The 24,143-nt window shown below is 38.2% G+C and overlaps 1 protein-coding gene across 1 annotated transcript in view; it reads left to right on the top strand.

The window, feature by feature from the left end:
- Positions 1-1,520, top strand: part of LOC122808190 (extracellular calcium-sensing receptor-like) — a 512,288-nt gene extending 510,768 nt beyond the window's left edge. Inside the window, exon 5 of the mRNA XM_044079158.1 lies at positions 498-1,520. Coding sequence (XP_043935093.1) covers positions 498-1,420 — 923 coding nt within the window. The 3' untranslated portion in view covers positions 1,421-1,520. The remainder of the gene's footprint in view (positions 1-497) is intronic.
- The last annotated feature ends 22,623 nt before the right edge of the window (positions 1,521-24,143 follow it).

Consider the following 24,143-nt stretch of genomic DNA (forward strand, 5'->3'; position numbering starts at 1 on the left):
AAACCTTTCACATGCATGGTTTTAGAATTCTTGATGCAAATATGAACAAGCAATATTTGGCACCTAGAGGCATCAGTAGGAGTTAACTGCAGATGCACCTGGAGGTGTCACTTGGATGTAATGAGTTAGTCAGCAAATCACAGAAGTGTAGCCTAACCAGGAATGGAACCTACTATGAAAGCAATGTAGTAGAAATTACAGGTTTTGACTCTGATTCTACATTTTAACATTTATACATGCTAACTGGGTGACCCTTCTAGGCATAACTGTTCCTTTCTAGTGGTGACCAAGGAGATCTCTCTTGTTAAGGGACTTGTTTAGATTTAACATCCAGGCTTATACATCTGTTTATACCACCACACTGTGCAATTATAGGGCATAAATGATAAATTATCTTGAATTTTCTACACACTGATGATAGAAAAATAAATGTACACATGCACTGACAGTAAACAATTCAAATAGTTAATATTTCACATTTTTTCTCCCCTATTTAGATTCAAATGACTGTCTCAAGTGTTCTGGAACTCAGTGGTCAAGCAGCAGACGAGATCAATGTGTGCCAAAAATCATTGACTTTCTGTCCTACAATGAACCATTAGGGGGCAGCCTGGCTGCAGTTAGCATCTGTAGTGCTGTGATAGTTTCTCTTACACTGATGATCTTCATCAAATATCGGAATACTCCTATTGTTATGGCAAACAACCAGAAGCTTAGCTACCTTCTCCTAGTCTCCTTACTTCCCTGCTCTCTCTGTTCCCTGGCATTCATTGGACAACCAAGAGATCTGAGTTGCATGCTCCGACAACAGATTTTTGGAATATTCTTTGCATTGGCCATTTCTTGTATACTGGCTAAAACAGTAACAGTTGTTATTGCATTCAGCTCTATAGACATGAGCAGTGACTTAAGAAAGTGTGTAGGGCCCAGACTGCCGAATTCGATTGTCATTGTGTCTACTTTGTTACAAACTGCAGTGTGTATCACATGGCTATCCTGGTCACCACCTTTCTGTGAAACTAAGTCATCATCCTCACATCAGTGGAAACTGATTATCCAATGCAATGAAGGATCTGTTGTTGCATTCTGGGGCATGCTGGGATACCTGGGATTCCTGGCTAGTGTAAGTTTTATTATTGCCTTCCTTGCCCGAAGCCTGCCAGATAGCTTTAATGAAGCAAAGTTCATTACATTTAGCATGTTGGTCTTTGTGAGTGTCTGGTTTTCATTTATCCCAGCCTACCTGAGCACCACTGGGAAGTATATGGTTGCTGTAGAGATATTTGCCATTGTCTCTTCAAGTGCGGGACTCCTTGTGTGCATATTTTTCCCAAAATGTTATATCATACTGCTACAACCACACAGGAATAGTAAGAAATATCTAATGGGGAAAGGACAATTTAACAGAAATCATTGTTAAAGCTTCTTCAAGATAAAATTAACAATAGCAGATAAAGGGCCATATTGTAAGAGACCAGACTATCATTGACTCTGCCATGTTTTCACTGCTTTAGCCTCTATATACAGATGTACCCAAACAGAATAATAAGTAAAATGGGATAGCAGGACAGCCCATCACTGTATGAAATACAATCCACTGTCAGTACTATCTCACTGTTTTCTTACTTCAATGACCAATAACTAGATTCTACATTTTATGATAATGAGTAATCTTATCTATATGTGCTATATCCTGATGTGTGATGTTCTGAGCTAGGAACATCCAACAATGATGGAGATCAAGGAAAACATTACAGGCTACACAGGCTTGCATAGATTAGCATATACTGAATAGTCATGCAAATGTTAGAGTACTAATGAGCCAGTAATGAAGTCTTTCTCATCACTGACATGGCTGTCTCTGAAGTGCATTTTCTCACAGTTATAGTATTTGACCTTCAAACAGTAGGTGAATTAACAAGAGCAGTGAGCTTCTTTCTGAATCCCAGACAGAATCTTTCAAATCGGTATACTTTTATTCTTTCAGTCTGCTTAAAATCCTTGTCACTATGCCATCATCACAAAGAGTTCTATCAGAATATAGTCCATATTCAAAGTTTAAATGATTAAAAGTTGCTAACAAACTTTCTGAAAAATGAAAATATTTTGTGATAGTGTGTACATACTATGAATCAAGGTATTAAGACTTTGAAGAACAGACACCTTTTACTATTGTTCAATGGTAGTAACAACAGAAATCATTACCAAAACAGAAATAAATTTAAACCACACTCTAACTGTAAATTATTTGATCTCTAGTGTATTGTTTATGAAAAAGAGTCACTCACTATAAAACTACATACCAAAACATAAAAAAAATAAGAATACATTTTACTCATTGCCAAATAAAATCTGATATCCTGAAAAGTTGTCCATTATTTTATTTCTCAATGTTTAACTGTTAATGAAATATAGACATATGTTCAAAACTGTTTAACTACAATTTATTTAATTCTTGACTAGTACATGATTTATTTTTTAGTAGTAGTGTTTTCTACTTCTCTAACTTTTTCTTTTCCTTTTTTTTCATAGTTTCATAGTTTCATAGTATAGTACTAGGCTATCTGCCCTGGGGCATTTGTAAGCCTAGCCATAGTGATGTGGCTTTTGCCACCCCATGAAATGGTACAAAAATGTACAGAATAAATCTAGAATACTGTGCCTCTGTCTAGTAGTGACACAATGAAGGTCCCCTTATATAATAGAATTAGTTTACTGTGCCCCTGTCTAGCAGTGACCCAGATGTGACCCCTGGGGTAAATTTTCGATCTCCCATCCACTCATCAAGATTTCTCTTGAAGAGAGTTAGTGAGGGGCTCTGCCTAATACGAACTGGGATCCTGTTCCAAAGCATGGGAAGCCTTTGTGTTATGAATCTATCCCTCCAGCATGTCCTATTCATACTTGTGCCGAGGTTTAAGTCTTTAGCTCTCGTGGTCCTGATGGATTTGGATTTTTTGAGGTGGAGCATGTCCATCAAATCCTGATTGGACATGGCCTTGTATGTCAGGCGGAGATCACCCCTGAGCAGGCGGTATGCCACTGAATAGAGCTGAAGTTTCTTTAGTCTGGTGGAATAAGACATATGTTGGAGACCCTTGATCCTTTTGTTGAGGTACTTCTGTGGTCTGTCCAGCTGTTGCAAGTGCCGGGTGAGGTACATACCAAATGGGGCATTGTACTCAATCATGGGTCTGATGAGGGAGGAATATAACGGTACAATGACATCCTTGGATCTGGATGTGAATCCCTTCATGATGAGGTGTGCAAGGTAGAATGTTTTTCTAACCACTTTGTCAACGTGGGTGTCAAATGAGAGGTCGCTGTCTACTTGGGTCCCTAGGTCTCTGATTACTTTTTCCATACTCAGTGGGTTGCTGTCTATGTGATAATTTGTGGGTACTTTGTTTTTTCCAAAAGGGATGACTATACATTTTTTGGCATTTAGTTTAAGGCTGTGACTACGGCACCAGTTGTCCGTTTCAGTGAGGCCTTTTTGTATGATGTGTGTGTCAGCTGGTGTATCGACTATGGCACCTAGTTTGCAGTCATCTGCGAACTTTGTCAGCCACAGCCCTCCCATGTTTGCTTTAACATCTGAGAAATAAATGCCGAACAAGAGGGGTCCCAGGACAGATCCCTGTGGGACACCACTTGTGACTGGCTTTGAGTCTGACATTGCTCCAGCGATTTTAACTTTATGGGTTCTGTCCTTTAGCCAGTTTGCAACCCATCTAGTGACATAGGGGTTTACTTTTAAGCTGTTTAGCTTATCTATGATGCCTGAGTGGGGTATTGTGTCGAAGGCCTTAGCCAAGTCCAGGTATGCTGTATGGAATGCTTTGCCCTCATCAATGGCTCTAGTGACTGTTTTGAAAAAGTCAACCAGGTTTAAAAGGCAGGATCTGCCCTTCACAAAGCCGAACTGGGTGGGGTCAATTGTCTGTAGGTCCCCTATGTCTCTGTTTATGAGTTCCATAATGATTCTTTCCATAGCTTTGCAGACCAGGCTAGTTAAGCTTATGGGGCGGTAGTTTCCAGGGTCTGTAGAGGCACCACCCTTGTGGAGTGGGACCACTGTTGCTGTATGCCAGTGTACAGGTACATAACCCGAAGTAAGGCTAAGATCAAATAGCATTTTTATGTGTGGGTTTAGCTCCTCTTGGAGTTCTCATAACACGCACCTCGGGATACCATCAGGTCCCATTGATACTGTGTTTTTTGCTTTGTTTAGGGTGGTTCTCACTTGGACATCTGAGATGACAGGGAGATTACATTCAGCTGGGATAAGTATTTCTTCTTTTGGGGGTGAAGGAGGTGAGAAGTTTGCACTGAACCTGTCAGCCAGAATGTTAGCAATATCTGTGGGTTCAGTGTATTTTTTGTTGTTGTGAACCAACTCAGAGGATATCTGAGGGTTTCCACCCAGGTTTCTAACATAGCTGAAGAAGGCTTTGTGGTTATCTTTAGTACCCTTAGCTATTTTTCTCTCAAAGTTTGCCTTGGATGTTTTTATGAGAGAACGTAGTTTTCTGCTAATGTTGATCAGAGACGTCTTCCCTTCTTGGGATTTCTCTCTGACGTGCAGTAGCTTCCTTCTTTTGTTATACAATTTGTTTATGGCTGAGGTCCACCAGACAGGACGCTTACATTTGGTGGAGAGGGACTTGGATTTGTTTGGGATTGCATGATCCATGCATTCCTGGATATGTCCATAGAAAGCATTTGTGAAGGATTCGGCATTGTGGGATGTGGTATCCACTGGCACAGTGGGCTTAAAGGATACCATCTCCTTCTTAAGAAGAGTGAAGTCTGCTTTTGAGAAGTTTTTCACTGTGGTCTTCTGTGCTGGGGGTGGAGGTGGGATATGTATATCCAGGGAGATTAGTTTGTGGTTAGATCTCACTAGTGAGGGGTATACTTCCGGTGTGGAGCATTTTGTCCCCATGTTTGTGATGATCAGGTCTAGTATATTTTCTCCCCTAGTGGGAGAGGTGACTAGTTGTTCCAGTGCATTTGAATTTATGAATTCCAGGAACCTTTGGGCTAGGGTATTAGGGCTAGAATAATGTACCCAATCTATGTTTGGGTAGTTGAAGTCTCCCAGTATGATGGTATTTTGTGATACATTCATATCCTCCAATGTCTTCAGGAAGGCTGAGTGGGGTTCTTGAGATTGGGAGGGTGGTCTGTAACATGCTACCAGTTGTATAGCAGTTTTGCCTATGGTTAGTTGCACCTGTATGGTCTCTGTTGCTTCATGTGTTGCTACTAACCTGGAGGTGTGGGTGTCCTTTATGAATATGGACACTCCCCCTCCCTTTGTGGTTCGGCCCAGGTTTTGGGGCCGAAAAGCATGATACGAGGTAAAGCCTGGTAGCGCTGGGGTGCTCTCAGGAGCCTTGATCCAGGTTTCAGTTACTGCACAGACGTCGATGTTCTCCATGCTGAGGAGTGCATCAAGTGCCTGCATCTTGAGATTTAGACTTCTGGCGTTGAGCAGCATTACCCTTAATTTTTTTCCATTTTTGTTTTCTAAGGAGGTGGGTTTGTCTTTTGAGCCTTGCCTAAAAAAGGCATTATGGGGGTGGCAAGAGCCTTAGCCAATATCCGGAAGCCCAGTGGTGACAGGTGTAAGCCATCCCTTGTGAAGCAGCGTGGCTTGTCCAACATATCATCCCAGGCAGACAGATATTGGATCCCCTTAGAATGACACCAGTACTCAAGCCAATTGTTAAAGCTGATCATCTTGTCTTTGTATTGTGGTATCATTCTTGGTGAGGGCAAGATGCTGCTCAGGGTCAGGGTCATACCAGCCTGGGCTACATAATCGGAGAGCTCCTCTATGTCTCTTTTCATGTAGTCCAGGGAGGTACGTCTCAGGTCATTCACACCAGCATGGACAATGACGGAGTCATATTTGTACTTGCTTTGGAGTGACCTGAGTGCGTGTGTTATGTGGTGGATCTTAGCCCCCGATGGACAGCTCACAGTCACCTTCTCCTTGTTCAGCCTGGTCAGTGGGACATCAGTGTGTCTGACTATGGAGTCACCTATTACTAGTGTATCAGGCAAGGTGTTTGGCCTTAAGGGCTGCGATTGGTCGACACACTGATTTATTGAAATATGTGTTGCATGTGTTTTGTTTTGATGTGGTGGATTTTTGGATGTCTGCTTTGGGAGCCTCTGTTGTTTTGGTAAGTTTTTTATTAGAGCCTCCGAGTATGTCTTTGTGTTTTTATGTGTTTGGTTTGCAGTTGTCTATGTGGGACTGGGATTGTTGTGTGTGTGGTTGCCATCTCCTCCTGTCTGGTCATGCCAGCTCTGAGTTGAGAGAGTTCAGCCTCCAGTTTGGCTATATAGTTGCATCTCTCACATGTAATTGTGTTTGTTGGGAGGAGGAGAGGGTTGTCTGTGTACATGAGACAATTGTAGCATTGTCTCAAGATGCCCAGATTGACCAGCTGAACTGGAGAAGACGCCAGTAATCTACCACTCGACATGCTAGAACAGTATAAGGGGGTGGTATACCTTTAAGGGAGGTGGGTATTCACAGGGGTGGTAAGTAGATGTAGTGCTTTACTTAGTACGAAAGTGCTTACTTAGTAGAGAAGTATTGAGAACAAGTGCTAGGCTTATAATCAGTGAGTAGTCTGGTTTTACTAAGAGTAGAGCTTCCTTAAGGGAAAATTTGAAGAGCAGACTTGGCGGACCCAGAAAAAGTTTAACCTTGTTTAACTGGAGCTGTGCTATGCGCACGACCACGCAAAGCCGTGCAAACGCGGATTTTAAGCAGTGAACTACAAAAGAGCTAAGAATGGTCCCAAACAACCAATTACTACAGCTTCTTGTGCTGAGGTCACTTCCCCCAAGGACAGGTAGGCTGCTCAAGGCTCCCCACTCCCACTGGTGAGCAAAGAAACTTCCTTCTATCCAAGTAAGGTAATGGACAACACAGGAACTACACCACAGCCCAGAATACAGCAATACCTGTAAACTGGTCTAAACTAGTCGAGGAAGGCGGGAAAACAAGGATTATTTTTTTGGGTTTTTTTGCCTCCTGTAGATAGGCATTTTTTTAAATTAATCATTTACTGTCACTTAAAATATTATAGTTTAGTATGATATTATACTTGTTAATGATTTATCAGCATTTATTCATACCATACATTGTGGCATTTTAAACTTTAGTAAAATACCATCTGAAGAAACAGACAGTGTGTGAGTTGAATCTCACTTAAGAATGTATAATCTTCCATTTTCAAATAACATTCGCTAAACCTAGTCCTACTTGTATGCTTTCACATTGTTTCTCATGTAGCATGCATTCAAACAACATAGTCATTCTGAAGTGCATTCTTGAGAAAAAAATGTCATTTGAAAGTCAGCTGTTAAAATTATCCAAGTAGAGTAATGCCTGGAATATCACTTGATAACTTTTTAAGAAACTGGATGCACTGTTTCCAAGGAATCCCTTTTATAGGTTCACAGGTTATAGGTGTTTACTAGGCTAACAACCACAAGGTCCTTTTTAAGCCTAGCCATGCATCCCAAATCTCTGACAATTTCTGATACCCTTGGTAAGTGTAAGCATGGGCCTGGGAGATGAACCATTTACAGGTTACCTGTGTCCATTAGAGACATAGGTGGCAAACCATGGATGAATAAAAGCTGTAATCAGTGCTTTCCCCCAAGAAAATGACTATAAACCAGTAAATTGACTTAATTGCCTGTGGTAAAAGGTGTCATTGTTCTCTATGTAAACTGCACGTATCCTGAAAAATTAGTGAGTTGCAGTTTGTTGATCAATGATCACTTCTGTTTTTCACCATTTCAGGTATACCAAATAAAGAAAACACTCAGTCCATGATTTGATGACAGCATTTATAGAAGTAAACTGTACTAACTCTATGAAAATATATTTTCTATAAGGAGAAGCAATGACTAACAGACTAACAGATACCAGTAGAAAAAGGCTTATAACAATCAGTGTTGACTTGGGTCCATGATTCCTTAGTGAAATTTCTCCTGGTACTGCTGTATTGCTTTATAAAACTGTCTAGCAAGTAACATCCTCAAATGACTCTGTATGCAAATCTTAATATTAGAATAGCAGACCTTTCCTCTTATTAAGACTTATATTATGACTTGTCCCTGGTGTGTAATATATGCAGCTTAGAAATTCTTCTAACTTGATCCCTGCCAACGTGATTTTGCCATCACTAGCTATAGTGCGTTCCTGCGGACAGAAGTTTTGTTTTTTAAGAATATTACCATCATATGTGTCACCTGGTAGTTTACTCCATAAGTTATGATGGCACAGTTCTGACACTTGTTGAAGTAATGAATTATCTGCCTCTATTCCTTATACATCTGTAACGTTGGAAAATTAACTGAAGGCAAAGAATTAATATATTCAGTAATTTTTAGGTCTTTGCTTGTTATTTCATCACACAACACTAAATTTGATACCTTTGGATAAAATCTTCTGTATTTTTATTTCCTTATGCAGATATTTGTGAAAGCATTCTCCTCAAGTTTAGTTCTTTATATCTGTTTATAATGTGATAAAGTTATTCTTTATAAAATTTACCTGTAAAAATGTGTTGCATTTTTCTAATGTTGAATATTGTTCATATAAAAGTTCAGTTTCAAAGTTGTCTCTTGAATGACTCATTCCTGAATGTATTATTTCAATTTGACTACATTTTCTGCATTGATAAAATTCAAAAAAGCACAAATTGTTCAGGTAGAAACCAAAAACCAAAACTCAAATAATCCACCAAAAAGGCAGACTACCCAAGTGAGAAATGTAAAAAACAAACCACAATAATCCACAATTTTGGTGTTAGTCAATCTTTATTTGGCACTTTCATCCAGTACAGCATTAGACTTCATCAGAAATAATCAATTACTTGGGCACATATGTTTTATGACTGTATAAAATTGAAGGAATATTGGATGTTAATCAATGATTTTTTGCAGGCTCTTTTCACAGATAATTTCATTGTCTCTAAATCACTTATATTATTTAACACTCCTGTTCCTAAAAGTGTTAAAAAAGTTAAACTTCCCTTGTTATGGTCTATTCTAGCAGTGGCTAGAAAAATAATAACCAGAAATTGGATTTCAGATACTCCTCCTTCATTTAATGAATTTAAAAATGTTATGACGTCCCACTCACCAGGCTGAACAACAAGGAGAGGGTCACAGCTGCCCCCCCTGATCTAGCCAGACATACCACACATAACACAAGCACTCAGGTCACCACTCCAAACAGGTACAAATATGACACATCCATGTCCATGCTGGTGTGAACATTACAGAGACGTGCATTCCCTGACTACATGAAAAGAGAAGGAGAGATCTCTCTGATTAGGTAGCCCAGAACCTACCCTACCCTGAGCAGTATCCTTCCTTCACCAAGAATGATGCCACAATATAAGATAGAGACAAGACAATCAGCTATTAACAATTGGTCTGGTGTCTTGGCCAGGATTCAGTCCAGTGTTCGGTGTCTCATCTGTGACATGCCACGCCAAGACAAGCCACGCTGTGCACCAGGGGACCTAGGATTCGGATATTAGCTGCCTGGGATTGGCTGCCTTGGCTAAGGCTTTGTAATTTTTTTAGTGCCTTCAAGGCTCAAACCTAAAACCTACCAAATAAAAAAGAAAATTAAAAAAGGAAGAAGCTGCTAAAATGCAAAAGTCTAAATCTTCAAAAACTCTCAACCCTTTTCTCTTCTCAGAATGGAGGAGAACATGGTGTGACTGTTACCTGAACCTGGTGGCTCTGAAGAGGTTAGAGGCGGCACCTGTCATTAGCCGGCCCAATTACCTACCACAAACCCACTCCACCAGCAAAACCCACAAAGGAAAGATAACATACAGGATACATACATTATCCATACCAGGTTCCACTGACTCATGCACAATGACCCACCGCTAGGCAAAGGTATCCAGGTGCAACTAATAATAGCAAACTGCTCTACTGGAAATTGTAGCATGCTACAGGCCACCTCCAAATTCAGGAAACCCCACACAGCCTTCCTGAAGACACTGGGTATATATGAATTCATCAAACACCAACATATTCTATGACTTCAACTACCCCTACCTTCTAAAATTCAATTGCTTCAAAGCCCAAACATTCTATTATTAATTTCCTGGAGTTCATAAATTCAAATGCTATGGAACAGCGTTACTGTTGTTATCATTCAGGACAAAATATACTAGATCTCAAATTCACACACATGGGGACAAAAAATGTGAGATCTGATCATAAACTAATCTCACTGAGATCAAATCGCCCACCCCACCCAAAAGAAAAGACATCCCCGCCCCCACCCCAAAAAAAAAGACTCCTACTCCAAGTTCTCACTGTGGAACAAACTTCACACAACTGAAGGTGGGAAACCTGTAAAACTCCTGAGTCAGAGGAAACCACAACCCAAGCTCAAGGAAGACCCGGACTGCATGGATCCTTCAACACCAAGACTCACTGCACTCTGGGCAAAACCCCCAAAAACCAAGACTCTTTCCCCAAAGAAAAAACAAACAGTCTGGTGGAAGGAGCAAGATATTAATAGACAAAAAAATAGAAAGAAAAAGCACTACATGATAGAACAAAAAAAATAAAAAAACCCACAAAAAATCATTATTAGTAGGAGAATAAAAGAAAAAAATTGCCATGGGATCAAAGGACAATGATAAGGCCTTTTAGTCTCATTCAAGAAAAAGGACAACTAACAGACATATGCTCAAGAAAGTCCACAAAATGATACAAAACAGACTTGCCAGCATACATTGCAAAATGATGCACAGGTTTTGGTTCCCCCTCCCTCCCTCCCTCTCTCAACCTAGACAGCCGAAGGTGCAAAAAGTGTAGCCTCCCTAAATGGCCTGGTGAAAGCTGCTCTCTCAGTGTCTAAAGCTAAAAAAACAGCATCACCCGGACGGATGGTGTGGGTGGGAGTGTGCTAATTAATAAAATAGAAAATTAAACTTTAAAGCCTTACCACAGGCAAAAGTGCCATTAGCCGACTCCCAGGCGGCTTGGTCAGCACATGCAAGGTGGCGCAGTCCCACCCAAGAGGTGGCAGACACGGCGCTGCACCCCCCACCCAACAAGTCTAGTCTGCAAAGCTATGGAGAGGAGGATACTGAGATATATAAGACCAGATAAGCTCATACCCATAGACTGAGGGGAGACATTGACCTCATGAACAAGATTGTGTCAAGGGAAGATGTGAAATTTGTTGACTTCTTGAAATGAGAGAAAAGGCCATTGAGGCCATTGATGAGTTACATACAGTCTACAGGCCACCTTTTACCCAAGCTTGCAAATACCAACCACACTTGACCTTGAAAATTACTTAAAACACAATAATGTAAAGGGCATGTCAGAAAAACAGCAGGGTGGTAACTGGTGCTGTACCAGATGGGGTTAGTTGCTCCCTGGTGTCAGGTCAGATGCCACCACAGTTCACAAGTGGTGTCCCAAGAGGTCCTCCTTCCCCTTCATGTTGGTGTTTTGGCATCTACAGTCCAAGCCCAGGCCAACATGGGGAGACTTTGGTGCTTCGGGCAGTTCACAAAACTGTCAACTGGGGAAAAGACATGCAGATGACAGATCACGGGAAGGACTCCTATGGAAAGAGTTTGGAGAAAATATCCTACAGGCCTGAAGTTAAAAGAAAAAAAATGTATAGTCAAAAGCCACGGTAAAAAACAAGGAAACTAACACCAGGACCATAGTGGCCAGGAAACAAGAAGAAGATTGAAGGACCTGGGACCTGGGACCCCAGGACAACCCCCTTTCTTTTGACACCATTGCTGCTAAAGTGGTTAACAGAGCACACATTGCCCACCTGATCATGAATTGGACCCATCCAGATCTAGTGAGGTCATTGTACCCACTGAGTCATTCACTTATCAGACCAATATCTAGTGATAATATTGCCAACAAGTAATTCCCATTACCCGACATCTCACCCAACAACTGTGACCTCTGTATCAAATCCAAAGCTCAAAGAATGGAGAAAAAACTCAATCCATTCGGTGCATGCAGAACTAAACTCCAGCTCTATTCAGTAGCATGCTCACTGCCTGCTCATGTGTGACATGTACGTGACACATGGACATGTACAAGGATTAATTAATGGACATGCTCCACATTAAAAATCCAAATCCACCAAAACCACCAAGCAATAAAAATTCCGAAGAGCTTGTCGGATATAACGCAGAGACGTGGACTGAAGGGAAACCCAGAGCATGTGAGGCCTAGCCAAGACACCCTAATGCCGAAAAATCCCGGTCCATGAGGCAAGAGAGATCGAGACTTTTCAAGAGAAGAAAATCTGGGTCACTGCATGACAGAGGTTTGGCACAAGAATGATCACAGGGGTTTTCACTGCTGGACAGCACTCGTAAGCCACAATATGGGCACATTATACATATAAGTTAGGTGGCGTAAATGCCTTAAATGAAATAGGCACCTGAACCTATGACAGAAGTGTGTCATATGGAATTAATGACAATAAAGTCAAGAACTACTAGAAAAACGTCTTACTATACTATATGGGATACTTTACAAAACCTGTTAAAAAATCTTAGTTTCATTGGTAAGACATTACAGTTTAATCAATTGATTTGATTTGTAGTGGATGTCTCTGTAAATATTTTGGTTGTTTTATTAAATGTTATAACTATTTACATTTTAATTGCTTGTATAAGATTGTTATGATATTTATTTTGTATGTTAAAAACAATAAACTTGTTTTAAAAAAAAGACATAATCAATTACTAAAACTTCACTTATTTAAAACAATAGTCAACCAATAAAATGCTTTCTCCAATAAAATTTGAACATGACCGTTTTTTTCATATCTTTCTAACCCCAGAAAAATATTGTCGTATTTGTTGACCAATGCAGGGAAAAGAGTAATGCTCCTGTTGATGTATTCATCTAATGTCATGACTGCATCATGAAGGGAAGCCATCACCTTGGTATTCTATAAGCAAAGGAAGAGTCTAAGGGACAAGATTGCTTAAGATAATAATGCATTTTCCATCAACAATTATGATGAAAGTAAATTTGTGAATAGGGGTAGAAGCAATTCCATCCCTAAATATGAGCATTTTGGAATTAATACTAATGTGGTCCCTTTTAATTCTGAACAAGCAGGAGGAAGCAATGCATCTTGCAGTTCCATTAGACACAGTTCTAATCATGGTGAAGTAAATTGTAACAATATCACTTCAGTAGTTGTTACACCATTGACTGACATTAATATTGAATTGCTGTATAACCCCAATGTAAAAGCAACCATCTGTGAAGGAGAAGAAGAATATGAAGAGGATTTAAAAAATTATCAAGAATGAGGACGCTTGGGGGTACCATCCAAGACAGAGCAGAGGGAGAAGATGAAGTCAATAGAGGAAGAATTAATTGCAGATTGGTGGTTTTGCTGATACTTCAACAGTTATACAAGACCTTTGAATGGCAGTGAAGTGAAAAGGTTGGACAAGCTTAATGACTTCATACCTACAACATTTAATTTGTCTGGAAAGGCTTTTAGTCATACCAAATTAAATGTTTACAATTAGGATTACATTTTCATCCTGCATTTTGTTCTGACCTTATTAGAAGTTTACTAGAATTGAAAAATATGTTAGAAAACTAAATCTGAATTATTTGTTGCATGATGTTTGCATTATTGACATTGGTATTTTTAGGAAATCTTCCACTTTTATTCCAGCATTATACAATACAATAAAGGTTTTTGAACAGAGTTGTGAAAAGGACATTCGTAGGATTTTAGTCATGAAATCTGAAAAAAGCTATTGGAATTTGAATAAAGATGAAAATGAAGCTTTAACATCTTTAAATGAATATGTGGACCTAAGGTTCATGAAAGCTGATAAGGAGGGTGGGATTGTCATAATGATGCAAAGTGATTATAATAAAGGGATGGAAAGTTTATTGAACAAACCAGGTCATTATGTAGAAATTACTTTCAATAACATTGAAAACATTGTTGCTCTATTGCCAGTCATTTGTATGATTTGTTTATGGAAGGGACTATAGAGTACAACATTTATAATTGTCTGTCTAAGAAACATGCACACGCTGGGACATTATTTGGTATCTTGAAATACACAAAAATTACAGCAAACCCCCTTTCCAACCCATAGTGTCAGCACTGAATAATGTTACTGTAGGGATTTCCATATGTTATGAGCATTATTTAAACCTCATGTTTCAAAACATGAATTCTTACGTCAAAGATTCATGGGATTTTTTTTGGACCAGATTCACTTTTTTAATGAAAAGTTTATGTATGATTCAGAAGAATATATTATGGCTATTGTAGATATAGCAGTGCTCTTTACAAGAAATCATCAGGATGCTGGTTTGGAATTTTTTTTTGTTTATATTTAAGAAAAAATGCCAAATTAACCTCTGAAAATTTTCATTTATTTTGTACATTAATGGCAATTATTTTGGAAAACTTTTTTTGTTTTTAATAAGAAACATTTAAACAACAGAAGGATATAGCTATGTGGTCTGCATCCGCCTTCATCAATTTATTTTTAGGTTGGTGGGAGAATGAGATTTTAACAGGTATCTCTTCTTTCTCTATCATCCTATACAAAAGATTTGTGGATGATTTATATTTTATTATAAAAAGATCAATTATTGACAGTAATATGTTGGTAGATGAATTAAATAGTAGTATAGATTTTTTGGATTTTGTGGTAGGGGACTTTGGTACCACTGTCAAGTTTTTAGATATAATTTTAACTTGGAATGTTAAGGAAAAGGTTTTTGAGAGAAAAATAAACAGAAAAATAAAATTCTCAAGCAATTATCTACACTTCAGAAGTAACCATCCCCTGTTTATGAAGTGTAACATTCCAAGGGCCAATTTATAAGGTTATCACATCTCACATTTAAATATTCTGATTATTCAGAAGAAGCTGTTTTTATTATTAAATGATTTATGTATAGGGCATATGATGAAAGCTTTTTAATAGAAACATCTAAGGAAATTTTAAAGAAAAGGCATAAACAGTTTCCACCTAGATTACTAAAATCCTTGGTTAAAACTACTAATATATTAAAGAGAAATTCTACTGATAAATCTGACTCTGTATGTGTTTTAAATATGTATGTTAATAATTTTAGTATTCAAAATGTTATTAAAAAATTGGAACATCATTAGAGGCAATTAAGAAATGGTTGACATTGTGGGATTTGAACTGAGATTTGTGTATAGAAAAAAAAATGCCTGTATAAAGAGTTTGTTACACCGTGATAATTATCTATCAAGTGTTCCCAATAATAATAAAACTAAAGGTACATATAAAGGTACTTTTTGTAAGATCTGCCATTTACATACACAAAGGACCTTTTATTAGTTTTCTTCATGTAGATAGAACTTTTGGGAGTAGTATTCATTTTACTTGTACATCAAAGACAGTAATTTATCTTAGTATATAGGTTCATAGGTTCATAAGTGTATACTAGGCTAATGGTCCTGGAGGCTTTACAAGCCTAGCCCATAGAATTACCCTGGCATCGTGCCACCTGACCTTAGTTCCTAGTGCATCTGTTGAGTAGAGCCACTGGAGTGATCCCTGGAGTGAATTTTCTGTTTCCCATCCACTCATTAAGATTTCTCTTGAAGAAAGCAAGTGAGGTGCTCTGCTTGACATGTATGGGACGTCTATTCCATAGCATGGGCAGTCTCTGGGATATGAACCTGTCCCTCCAGCATGTTCTGTTGATTGTGGCAATGAGGTTGAGGTCTCTGGAGCATGTGATGTGGAGGTATTGGGATTTCTTTAGATATAGCATTTCTAACAGAGCTGAGTCAGACATGGCTTTGTAAGTTAAGCAGAGATTGTCTCTAACTAGGCAATATGAGGCAGAGAATAGTTGGAGTTTTTTGAGTCTGTCCATATAGGACAAGTGTTTAAGGCCTAGGATCTTCTTTTTGATGTACTTTTGTGGGCTCTCCAGTTGTTGCAGGTGTCTAGTGAGGTACATGTCAAATGGGGCATTGTACTCGATTGGCCTAATGAGGGAAGAGTAGAGGCAGACAATGACCTCTTTCTTCCTGGATGCAAAACCTTTAGTAATGAGATGTGCCACATAGAAGGACTTTCTGACCACAGTGGCAATGTGGCAGTCAAAAGAGAGGTTGCTGTCAACCTATGTTCCCAGATCTCTTATAATGCCTTCTGTACCATCCATGTGGTAATTCAAGGGAACTGGGTTTTTCCCAAGGGGGATGATAACACATTTTTTGGCATTAAGCTTAAGGTCATGGTTCTGACACCAGTCGTTGGTCTCAGTGAGGCCTTTCTGTAGGATGCAAATGAAAAAAAGCCAGCAAGTGTGGAAGGTGTAGAATCCAAAAGTTTATTGAAACCCAAGGGTGTAATCCCCTGGATAACACATCAAAAAATAAATCCAAACCGGTTTCGGCTTAGCAAAGCCTTCTTCAGTGGATAACAAACAGTCAAAATGCTCACAACCCAGTATATATAAATGTATATATATATATATATATATATATATATATATATATATATATATATATATATATATATATATAGCTGGGTAAATGACATAAGAACCAATCAGAACAAATAATTAGTGGTTACATTTGGTCATTAAGACCAGGTGGAAATAAAGCTCCAAGTTTTATTATCCATTTATTTTCTTTAAAATTCAACATGTCATGCCATCCTTGTTTATCTCTACAAATACCTTTGATATGGTCAATGGTAACAAACTTATAAGAGGCTGTTATATGTTTCAAACTGTGTTTGTATAAAGCATTATTAGGGCGTTTGTTCTTAATATCACTAAGGTGTTCACAAATTCTAAGGCGAAAAGCTCTAGAAGTCTGTCCCACATAAAAAGCAGAACAAGTGCAGGTCACCAAATATATGACCCATTCCGTACTACAATTGGCCCAAAACTTGATGTCAAAAATCATAGAGGTGTTTTTACTACTAAATTCACAGGTATGTGAAACTCGGACACAATATGAGCAGTGACTACATGGAATACATCCTAGAACTGGTCCCCCTGTGAGAGATATCTGGACGGGGACTGTGGAATCAAAAGAAGGTTTCTTATAATGACTAAGCCTAGAACCTATGGTACGTTCCCTTCTGAAAGAGAAAGAACATCTATCTCTAAGAAAAGGATGAAGTCTATCTTCAGCCATCAAAACATTCCAATGCCTCTGAATAATGTCCATAAAACCCTTGGAATTACGTCCATAAGTAGTGACCAGCCATATAGGTTGTTTAGCCAAATCTTTCTTCCTGTCTTTATAACACAATAAATCTTGTCTATTCAAATTAGAAGCCCACCTTTTGGCCAAGTTCACAGTCGCTGGACGATAACCTCTCTCTAAAAATCTATGGGCAAGGTCATCCCGAATATCTATATAGGACTGTTGATTGGAGCAGATCCTCCTGGCTCTTAAAAATTGAGATTTTGGTATGTTCTGGATGATATGTTGTGGGTGGAAGCTGGAGGCATGTAATAGGGAATTGTATTTAGGAAATTTTCTAAATACTGTAGTGGATAATGTATCATCCATATTTCTGTTAATTTCCACGTCCAGGAAAATAATCCTAGATCTATGGAAAGTTAACTTGAATTCAATTCCCCATACATTACCATTAAGGTAGTCTAGAAACTCCTTAAGATAGTGTTTATCAGCCTTCCACACCAACCAACAATCATCCAGATACCGATGCCAGATGTCCATCTCACACATATAAATGTTGTGGTTGGGGTCATAAATCATGATCTCCTCTATATATGCCATAAAGAGGTCCGCATAGATGGGTGCAAAAGATGCACCCATCGCAGTCCCTTTGGTTTGCCAGAAACATTGGTTTTGGTAATAAAAAATGTTGCTAGTTAGCACATATTCGGTTAAGCATATCAAAAAGGTGTTAAATCCAGGTTTATAAAGCCCAGATCTAACCAACCAATAGTCCAGAGCTTGCAGACCAGCCCAATGTGGAATATTAGTATAAAGAGAAGTAATGTCCAAAGTACATAATAGCCAGTGGGATTCAAGCTGTGTGTCATACAGTATGTCTAGAACTGAGTAGTATCTTGAATTCTAGATCTAATAAAGGGAAGTAGTGGTTTTAGATAATAAGTTAAATATTCCGATAATGGTTCAGTAAGGGACCCATGTCCAGAAACAATGGGTCAACCAGGTGGATTTGTGGCCTGTTTGTGTATCTTGGGCAACAGATAGAAATATTGTCTACTGGGAGATGAAACCATAAGTTGTTCCTTTATGGTTTGTGTAATAATGCCCTCATCAATAGCTTTAGTGAAAAATTGTTCAATTTTCTGTTGAAAATGAGAAGATGGATCCAAGGGCATATACATATAATATTCTGTATCACCCAATTGTCGCATAGCCTCCTTATCATAAGCGGCCCTATCCAAAACCACCACTGCCCCACCTTTATCCGCTTGAGTAACAACCAAGTTCTTGTTATTAGCAAGTTCCTCAAGACTATGTACTTCGTCCATAGACAAATTATTATATGATATAGGGAAGTCCCTGAGATTACAATGTAGATCCTTTAACACATTTTTTAAGAAAACACCTACCAAATGTGTCATAGGTGGATTGAAGTTAGATTTCTTAAACCTAAATTCTTGAGATCTATCACTATCATGGTCAGCAAAGAACACTTTCAGATTTAGCAAACGGCAAAAATTGGCCACATTTTGAGCTAAAGAATATTCAGAAACAAAAAAAACAGGAACATAATTTAACCCTTTATTCAATAACTTGATTTGTGTATTGGTTAACTCAACAGAGGAAATATTGTGAACATTACAATGGCTGGTCAGTGTTCTAACATCATTTTCAAGATGGTCTCCAGATCCTGTTTGGGCCTGTCATTTTTTGTGTTTCCACCCCCCTCGTCTGAATCTGGACCCAGAGGGTGTAATAAATTGGCTCTTTTGGCATTGGGTGAAACATCGGGATGATTTCCCTCCGATTCATATTCTGTATTAGAAGAAGTGTCTTCCCCAGAAGTCAGACCAGAAGAATCCAAACTTTTCTTTAGAATGGATTTAGGTCTTTTTCTTTTGGGAGTAGAAAACCTTTTGTTGCTATTGTTATTGTCCTTAGATAATCTAAACGACACATTTTTAGAAGTATCAAACGGTTTCCCCCTCTCATAATCACCTACATCCCTAAAAATTTTTTAAGCTTTCTTTCCTTTAAACTTACTTCCAACTTAGATAAATCCATAGTTAATTTTTTATCTTGTGACGGAAACAAATCACATGTTTCAAACTTGTTAGACTCGGAACAAATGGCTTCTAAATCTTTGACACCTATTTGAACCCTACGTTCATAAAAATCAGCCAAGGCATCCACAAATTTTAAAGATGCTGATTGTTGGATATGGCCCCAATCTTCTATCAATTTATCATCAATATTCGATACCAGGGGTTGCACCTTAACCCTGAGACCATGTGGAGTGATCTTTTTTTGCTGATATGCCTTAAAGAGGCGTAAGTGCCAGACATTAGTCCAGACAATTTTCATATTTTTATTCAATTGACTGAAAAACATTTCACATTCAGTGCACAAATCCAAATCTTTAAGGCATATCAGCAAAAAATGATCACTCCACGTGGTCACAATATTTCCTCTGTTGAGTTAACCAATACACAAATCAAGTTATTGAATAAAGGGTTAAATTATGTTCCTGTTTTTTTTGTTTCTGAATATTCTTTAGCTCAAGATGTGGCCAATTTTTGCCGTTTGCTAAATCTGAAAGTGTTCTTTGCTGACCATGATAGTGATAGATCTCAAGAATTTAGGTTTAAGAAATCTAACTTCAATCCACCTATGACACATTTGGTAGGTGTTTTCTTAAAAAATGTGTTAAAGGATTTACATTGTAATCTCAGGGACTTCCCTATATCATATAATAATTTGTCTATAGACGAAGTACATAGTCTTGAGGAACTTGCTAATAACAAGAACTTGGTTGTTACTCAAGCGGATAAAGGTGGGGCAGTGGTGGTTTTGGATAGGGCCGCTTATGATAAGGAGGCTATGCGACAATTGGGTGATACAGAATATTATATGTATATGCCCTTGGATCCATCTTCTCATTTTCAACAGAAAATTGAACAATGTTTGACTAAAGCTATTGATGAGGGCATTATTACACAAACCATAAAGGAACAACTTATGGTTTCACCTCCCAGTAGACAATATTTCTGTCTGTTGCCCAAGATACACAAACAGGCCACAAATCCACCTGGTCGACCCATTGTTTCTGGACATGGGTCCCTTACTGAACCATTATCGGAATATTTAACTTATTATCTAAAACCACTACTTCCCTTTATTAGATCTAGAATTCAAGATACTACTCAGTTCTAGACATACTTTATGACACACAGCTTGAATCCCACTGGCTATTATGTACTTTGGACATTACTTCTCTTTATACTAATATTCCACATTGGGCTGGTCTGCAAGCTCTGGACTATTGGTTGGTTAGATCTGGGCTTTATAAACCTGGATTTAACACCTTTTTGGTATGCTTAACCGAATATGTGCTAACTAGCAACATTTTTTATTACCAAAACCAATGTTTCTGGCAAACCAAAGGGACTGCGATGGGTGCATCTTTTGCACCCATCTATGCAGACCTCTTTATGGCATATATAGAGGAGATCATGATTTATGACCCCAACCACAACATTTATATGTGTGAGATGGACATCTGGCGTCGGTATCTGGATGATTGTTGGTTGGTGTGGAAGGCTGATGAACACTATCTTAAGGAGTTTCTAGACTACCTTAATGGTAATGTATGGGGAATTTAATTCAAGTTAACTTTCCATAGATCTAGGATTATTTTCCTGGACGTGGAAATTAACAGAAATATGGATGATACATTATCCACTACAGTATTTAGAAAATTTCCTAAATACAATTCCCTATTACATGCCTCCAGCTTCCACCCACAACATATCATCCAGAACATACCAAAATCTCAATTTTTAAGAGCCAGGAGGATCTGCTCCAATCAACAGTCCTATATAGATATTCGGGATGACCTTGCCCATAGATTTTTAGAGAGAGGTTATCATCCAGGGACTGTGAACGTGGCCAAAAGGTGGGCTTCTAATTTGAATAGATAAGATTTATTTTGTTATAAAGACAGGAAGAAAGATTTGGCTAAACAACTTATACGGTTGGTCACTACTTATGGACGTAATTCCAAGGGTTTTATGAACATTATTCAGAGGCATTGGAATGTTTTGATGGCTGAGGATAGACTTCATCCTTTTCTTAGAGATAGATGTTCTTTCTCTTTTAGAAGGGGACGTACCATAGGTTCTAGGCTTAGTCATTATAAGAAACCTTCTTTTGATTCCACAGTCCCAGTCCAGATATCTCTCACAGGGGGACCAGTTTTAGGATGTATTCCATGTGGTCACTGCTTATATTGTGTCCGAGTTTTACATACCCGTGAATTTAGTAGTAAAAACACCTCTATGATTTTTGACATCAAGTTTTGGGCCAATTGTAGTACGGGATGGGTCATATATTTGGCGACCTGCACTTGTTCTGCTTTTTATGTGGGACAGACTTCTAAAGCTTTTCGCCTTAGAATTTGTGAACACCTTAGTGATATTAAGAACAAACGCCCTAATAATGCTTTATACAAACACAGTTTGAAACATATAACAGCCTCTTATAACTTTGTTACCATTGACCATATCAAAGGTATTTGTAGAGATAAACAAGGTTGGCATGACATGTTGAATTTTAAAGAAAAGAAATGGATAATAAAACTTGGAGCTTTATTTCCACCTGGTCTTAATGACCAAATGTAACCACTAATTATTTGTTCTGATTGGTTCTTATGTCATTTACCCAGCTATATATATATGTATATACATTTATATATACTGGGTTGTGAGCATTTTGACTGTTTGTTATCCACTGAAGAAGGCTTTGCTAAGCCGAAACCGGTTTGGATTTACTTTTTGATGTGTTATCCAGGGGATTACACCCTTGGGTTTCAATAAACTTTTGGATTCTACACCTTCCACACTTGCTGGCTTTTTTTCATTTGGATTGTGGTTTCTCTTGCTGTGCAAGGGTTTCACGTGCATCTGTGTTTGGACTGGCTTTCTGTAGGATGTCAACATCACTTAGGGCATTAATAATAGTGCCCAACTTGCAATCGTCTGCAAACTTTGTCAGCCAGCATCTCTTCGTGTTGGCCTGGACTTCAGAGACGTAGATACCAAACAGGACAGGACCCAGGACCGAACCCTGTGGGACTCCACTCATGACTGGTCAGCAGTCTGAACTGGAGTCAGCTACTTTCACACTGTGGGTTCTATCTGTGAGCCAGTTTACAACCCACTTAGTGATATAGGGGGTGATGCCCAGCTTAGTGAGTTTTTCTATGATTCCTGAGTGGGGAATGGTATCAAAGGCCTTGGCCAGATCGAGGCAAGCTGTATGAACCACCTTGCCTTCATCCACAGCTCTGGTGACTGACTTAAAGAAGTCAACCAAGTTGAGCAGGCATGCTCTTCCCTTCACAAAACAAAACTGTGTATGGTTCAGAATTTGGAGATTCCACTACATCCTTGTTTATTACATCCATGATGATGCGTTCCATAGCCTTGCATATTAGACTCATCAGGGTAATGGGGCAATAGTTCCCAGGGTCTGTAGTCACTCCTCCTTTGTGTATCCTCTCTGAATTCAGCTTTTTATAAAGGGATGACAACCAGGACATTACAAAAGCGTATCACTATTAAGGTCAAAGATGTAAATAATGCCCTTTACAAGCAATAATTTATATGTGCTGGCATTAAAAAATATTTTACATTTTAGATGAATTACAGGAAGATTTGAGAGGTGGAAAATTTAGAAATAGGCCTGAACAAAAGGAGACGGAATGAAATTTAAGGTTAAAGGCAGATTGCCATCCAGACTTAAACAAATCAATCAACATTAAGTGTTTTCTGAAGTACAGGAAATAATTACTTAATAATGGTTAAATAAATTTTATTGGAGAAAACCTTTTATTGGTTGAATATTGTTTTAAACATGTGAAGTTTTAGTAACTGATTATTTCTGATGAAGTCTAATGAAAGTACCAAATAAAGATTGCCTAACACTAAAATTGTGGATTATTGTAGATTTTTTTTTTCATTCCTCACTTGGGTGGCTGGCCTTGTTGGTGGAATATTGATGAAATTCAACAGTGATCTGCCATCATTTTTTAGTACATAATTATTGCCATGATTTTTAACATTCTTGGCTGAGGTTTTACATTCAAATAAACCTTGACTGTTAGAGGTGAATTATGTTACAGGGAAACTTGAAGCTTTATTTCAGTTGCTTAAGGTTCAAAACAGAGAAAACATGTTATTTTTCATGTTTACTGTAGCTCTTTAATCTATAAGAATTGAACTGTGTGACCCATGCATTCAACAATTATTTTAAGCTGGCGTATGTATAATTGCACATACTGTTGTCATTCATGATTTGCTCTTGTCCACACTGTCTAATGATACAGTGGTTTAACTTTTGAGCATGATTTATATTTTGTGTTCTTCTGGTAGCTCTAAACTGTTTTATTAGAATAGATTATGCCATTTATCCAAATTGCTATGATTTCATTGTACTAGGCACATGTTCTTATGTGGAAAATTATCCGCAACCATCCTAAATATTTATTTTCTGGCTTTTAAAGTCTTGTAGATTAAATAAGCTTCACTGCATTTATATTTCTTATGTTTTATTCAATACATGTGGCTTCATTCTCAGGCTTTTTTATTACCCTGCCATATTCTAATGATGGTTTGAAAGTAAGATCAATGTTCTGATGGCCTTTTCTCTGAGTTTAGGAGATATATCATTTTATATTATCTGGATTTTGTTTTCATTATTAATACCTCTAAAAATATAGTTCTAGGTCACAGTTCTTGTGGCTGGTGAGATTTCAATTAGTTTAAGGTTATGTGCATTGAAATGGTATATTAGAAACTATTGGTGTTTACTTTGCAGGGTGTTA

This window comes from Protopterus annectens, chromosome 8.part0 (assembly GCF_019279795.1).
Source record: "Protopterus annectens isolate FY-2018-M chromosome 8.part0, PAN1.0, whole genome shotgun sequence".
NCBI classification, from domain to species: Eukaryota; Metazoa; Chordata; order Ceratodontiformes; family Protopteridae; genus Protopterus; species Protopterus annectens.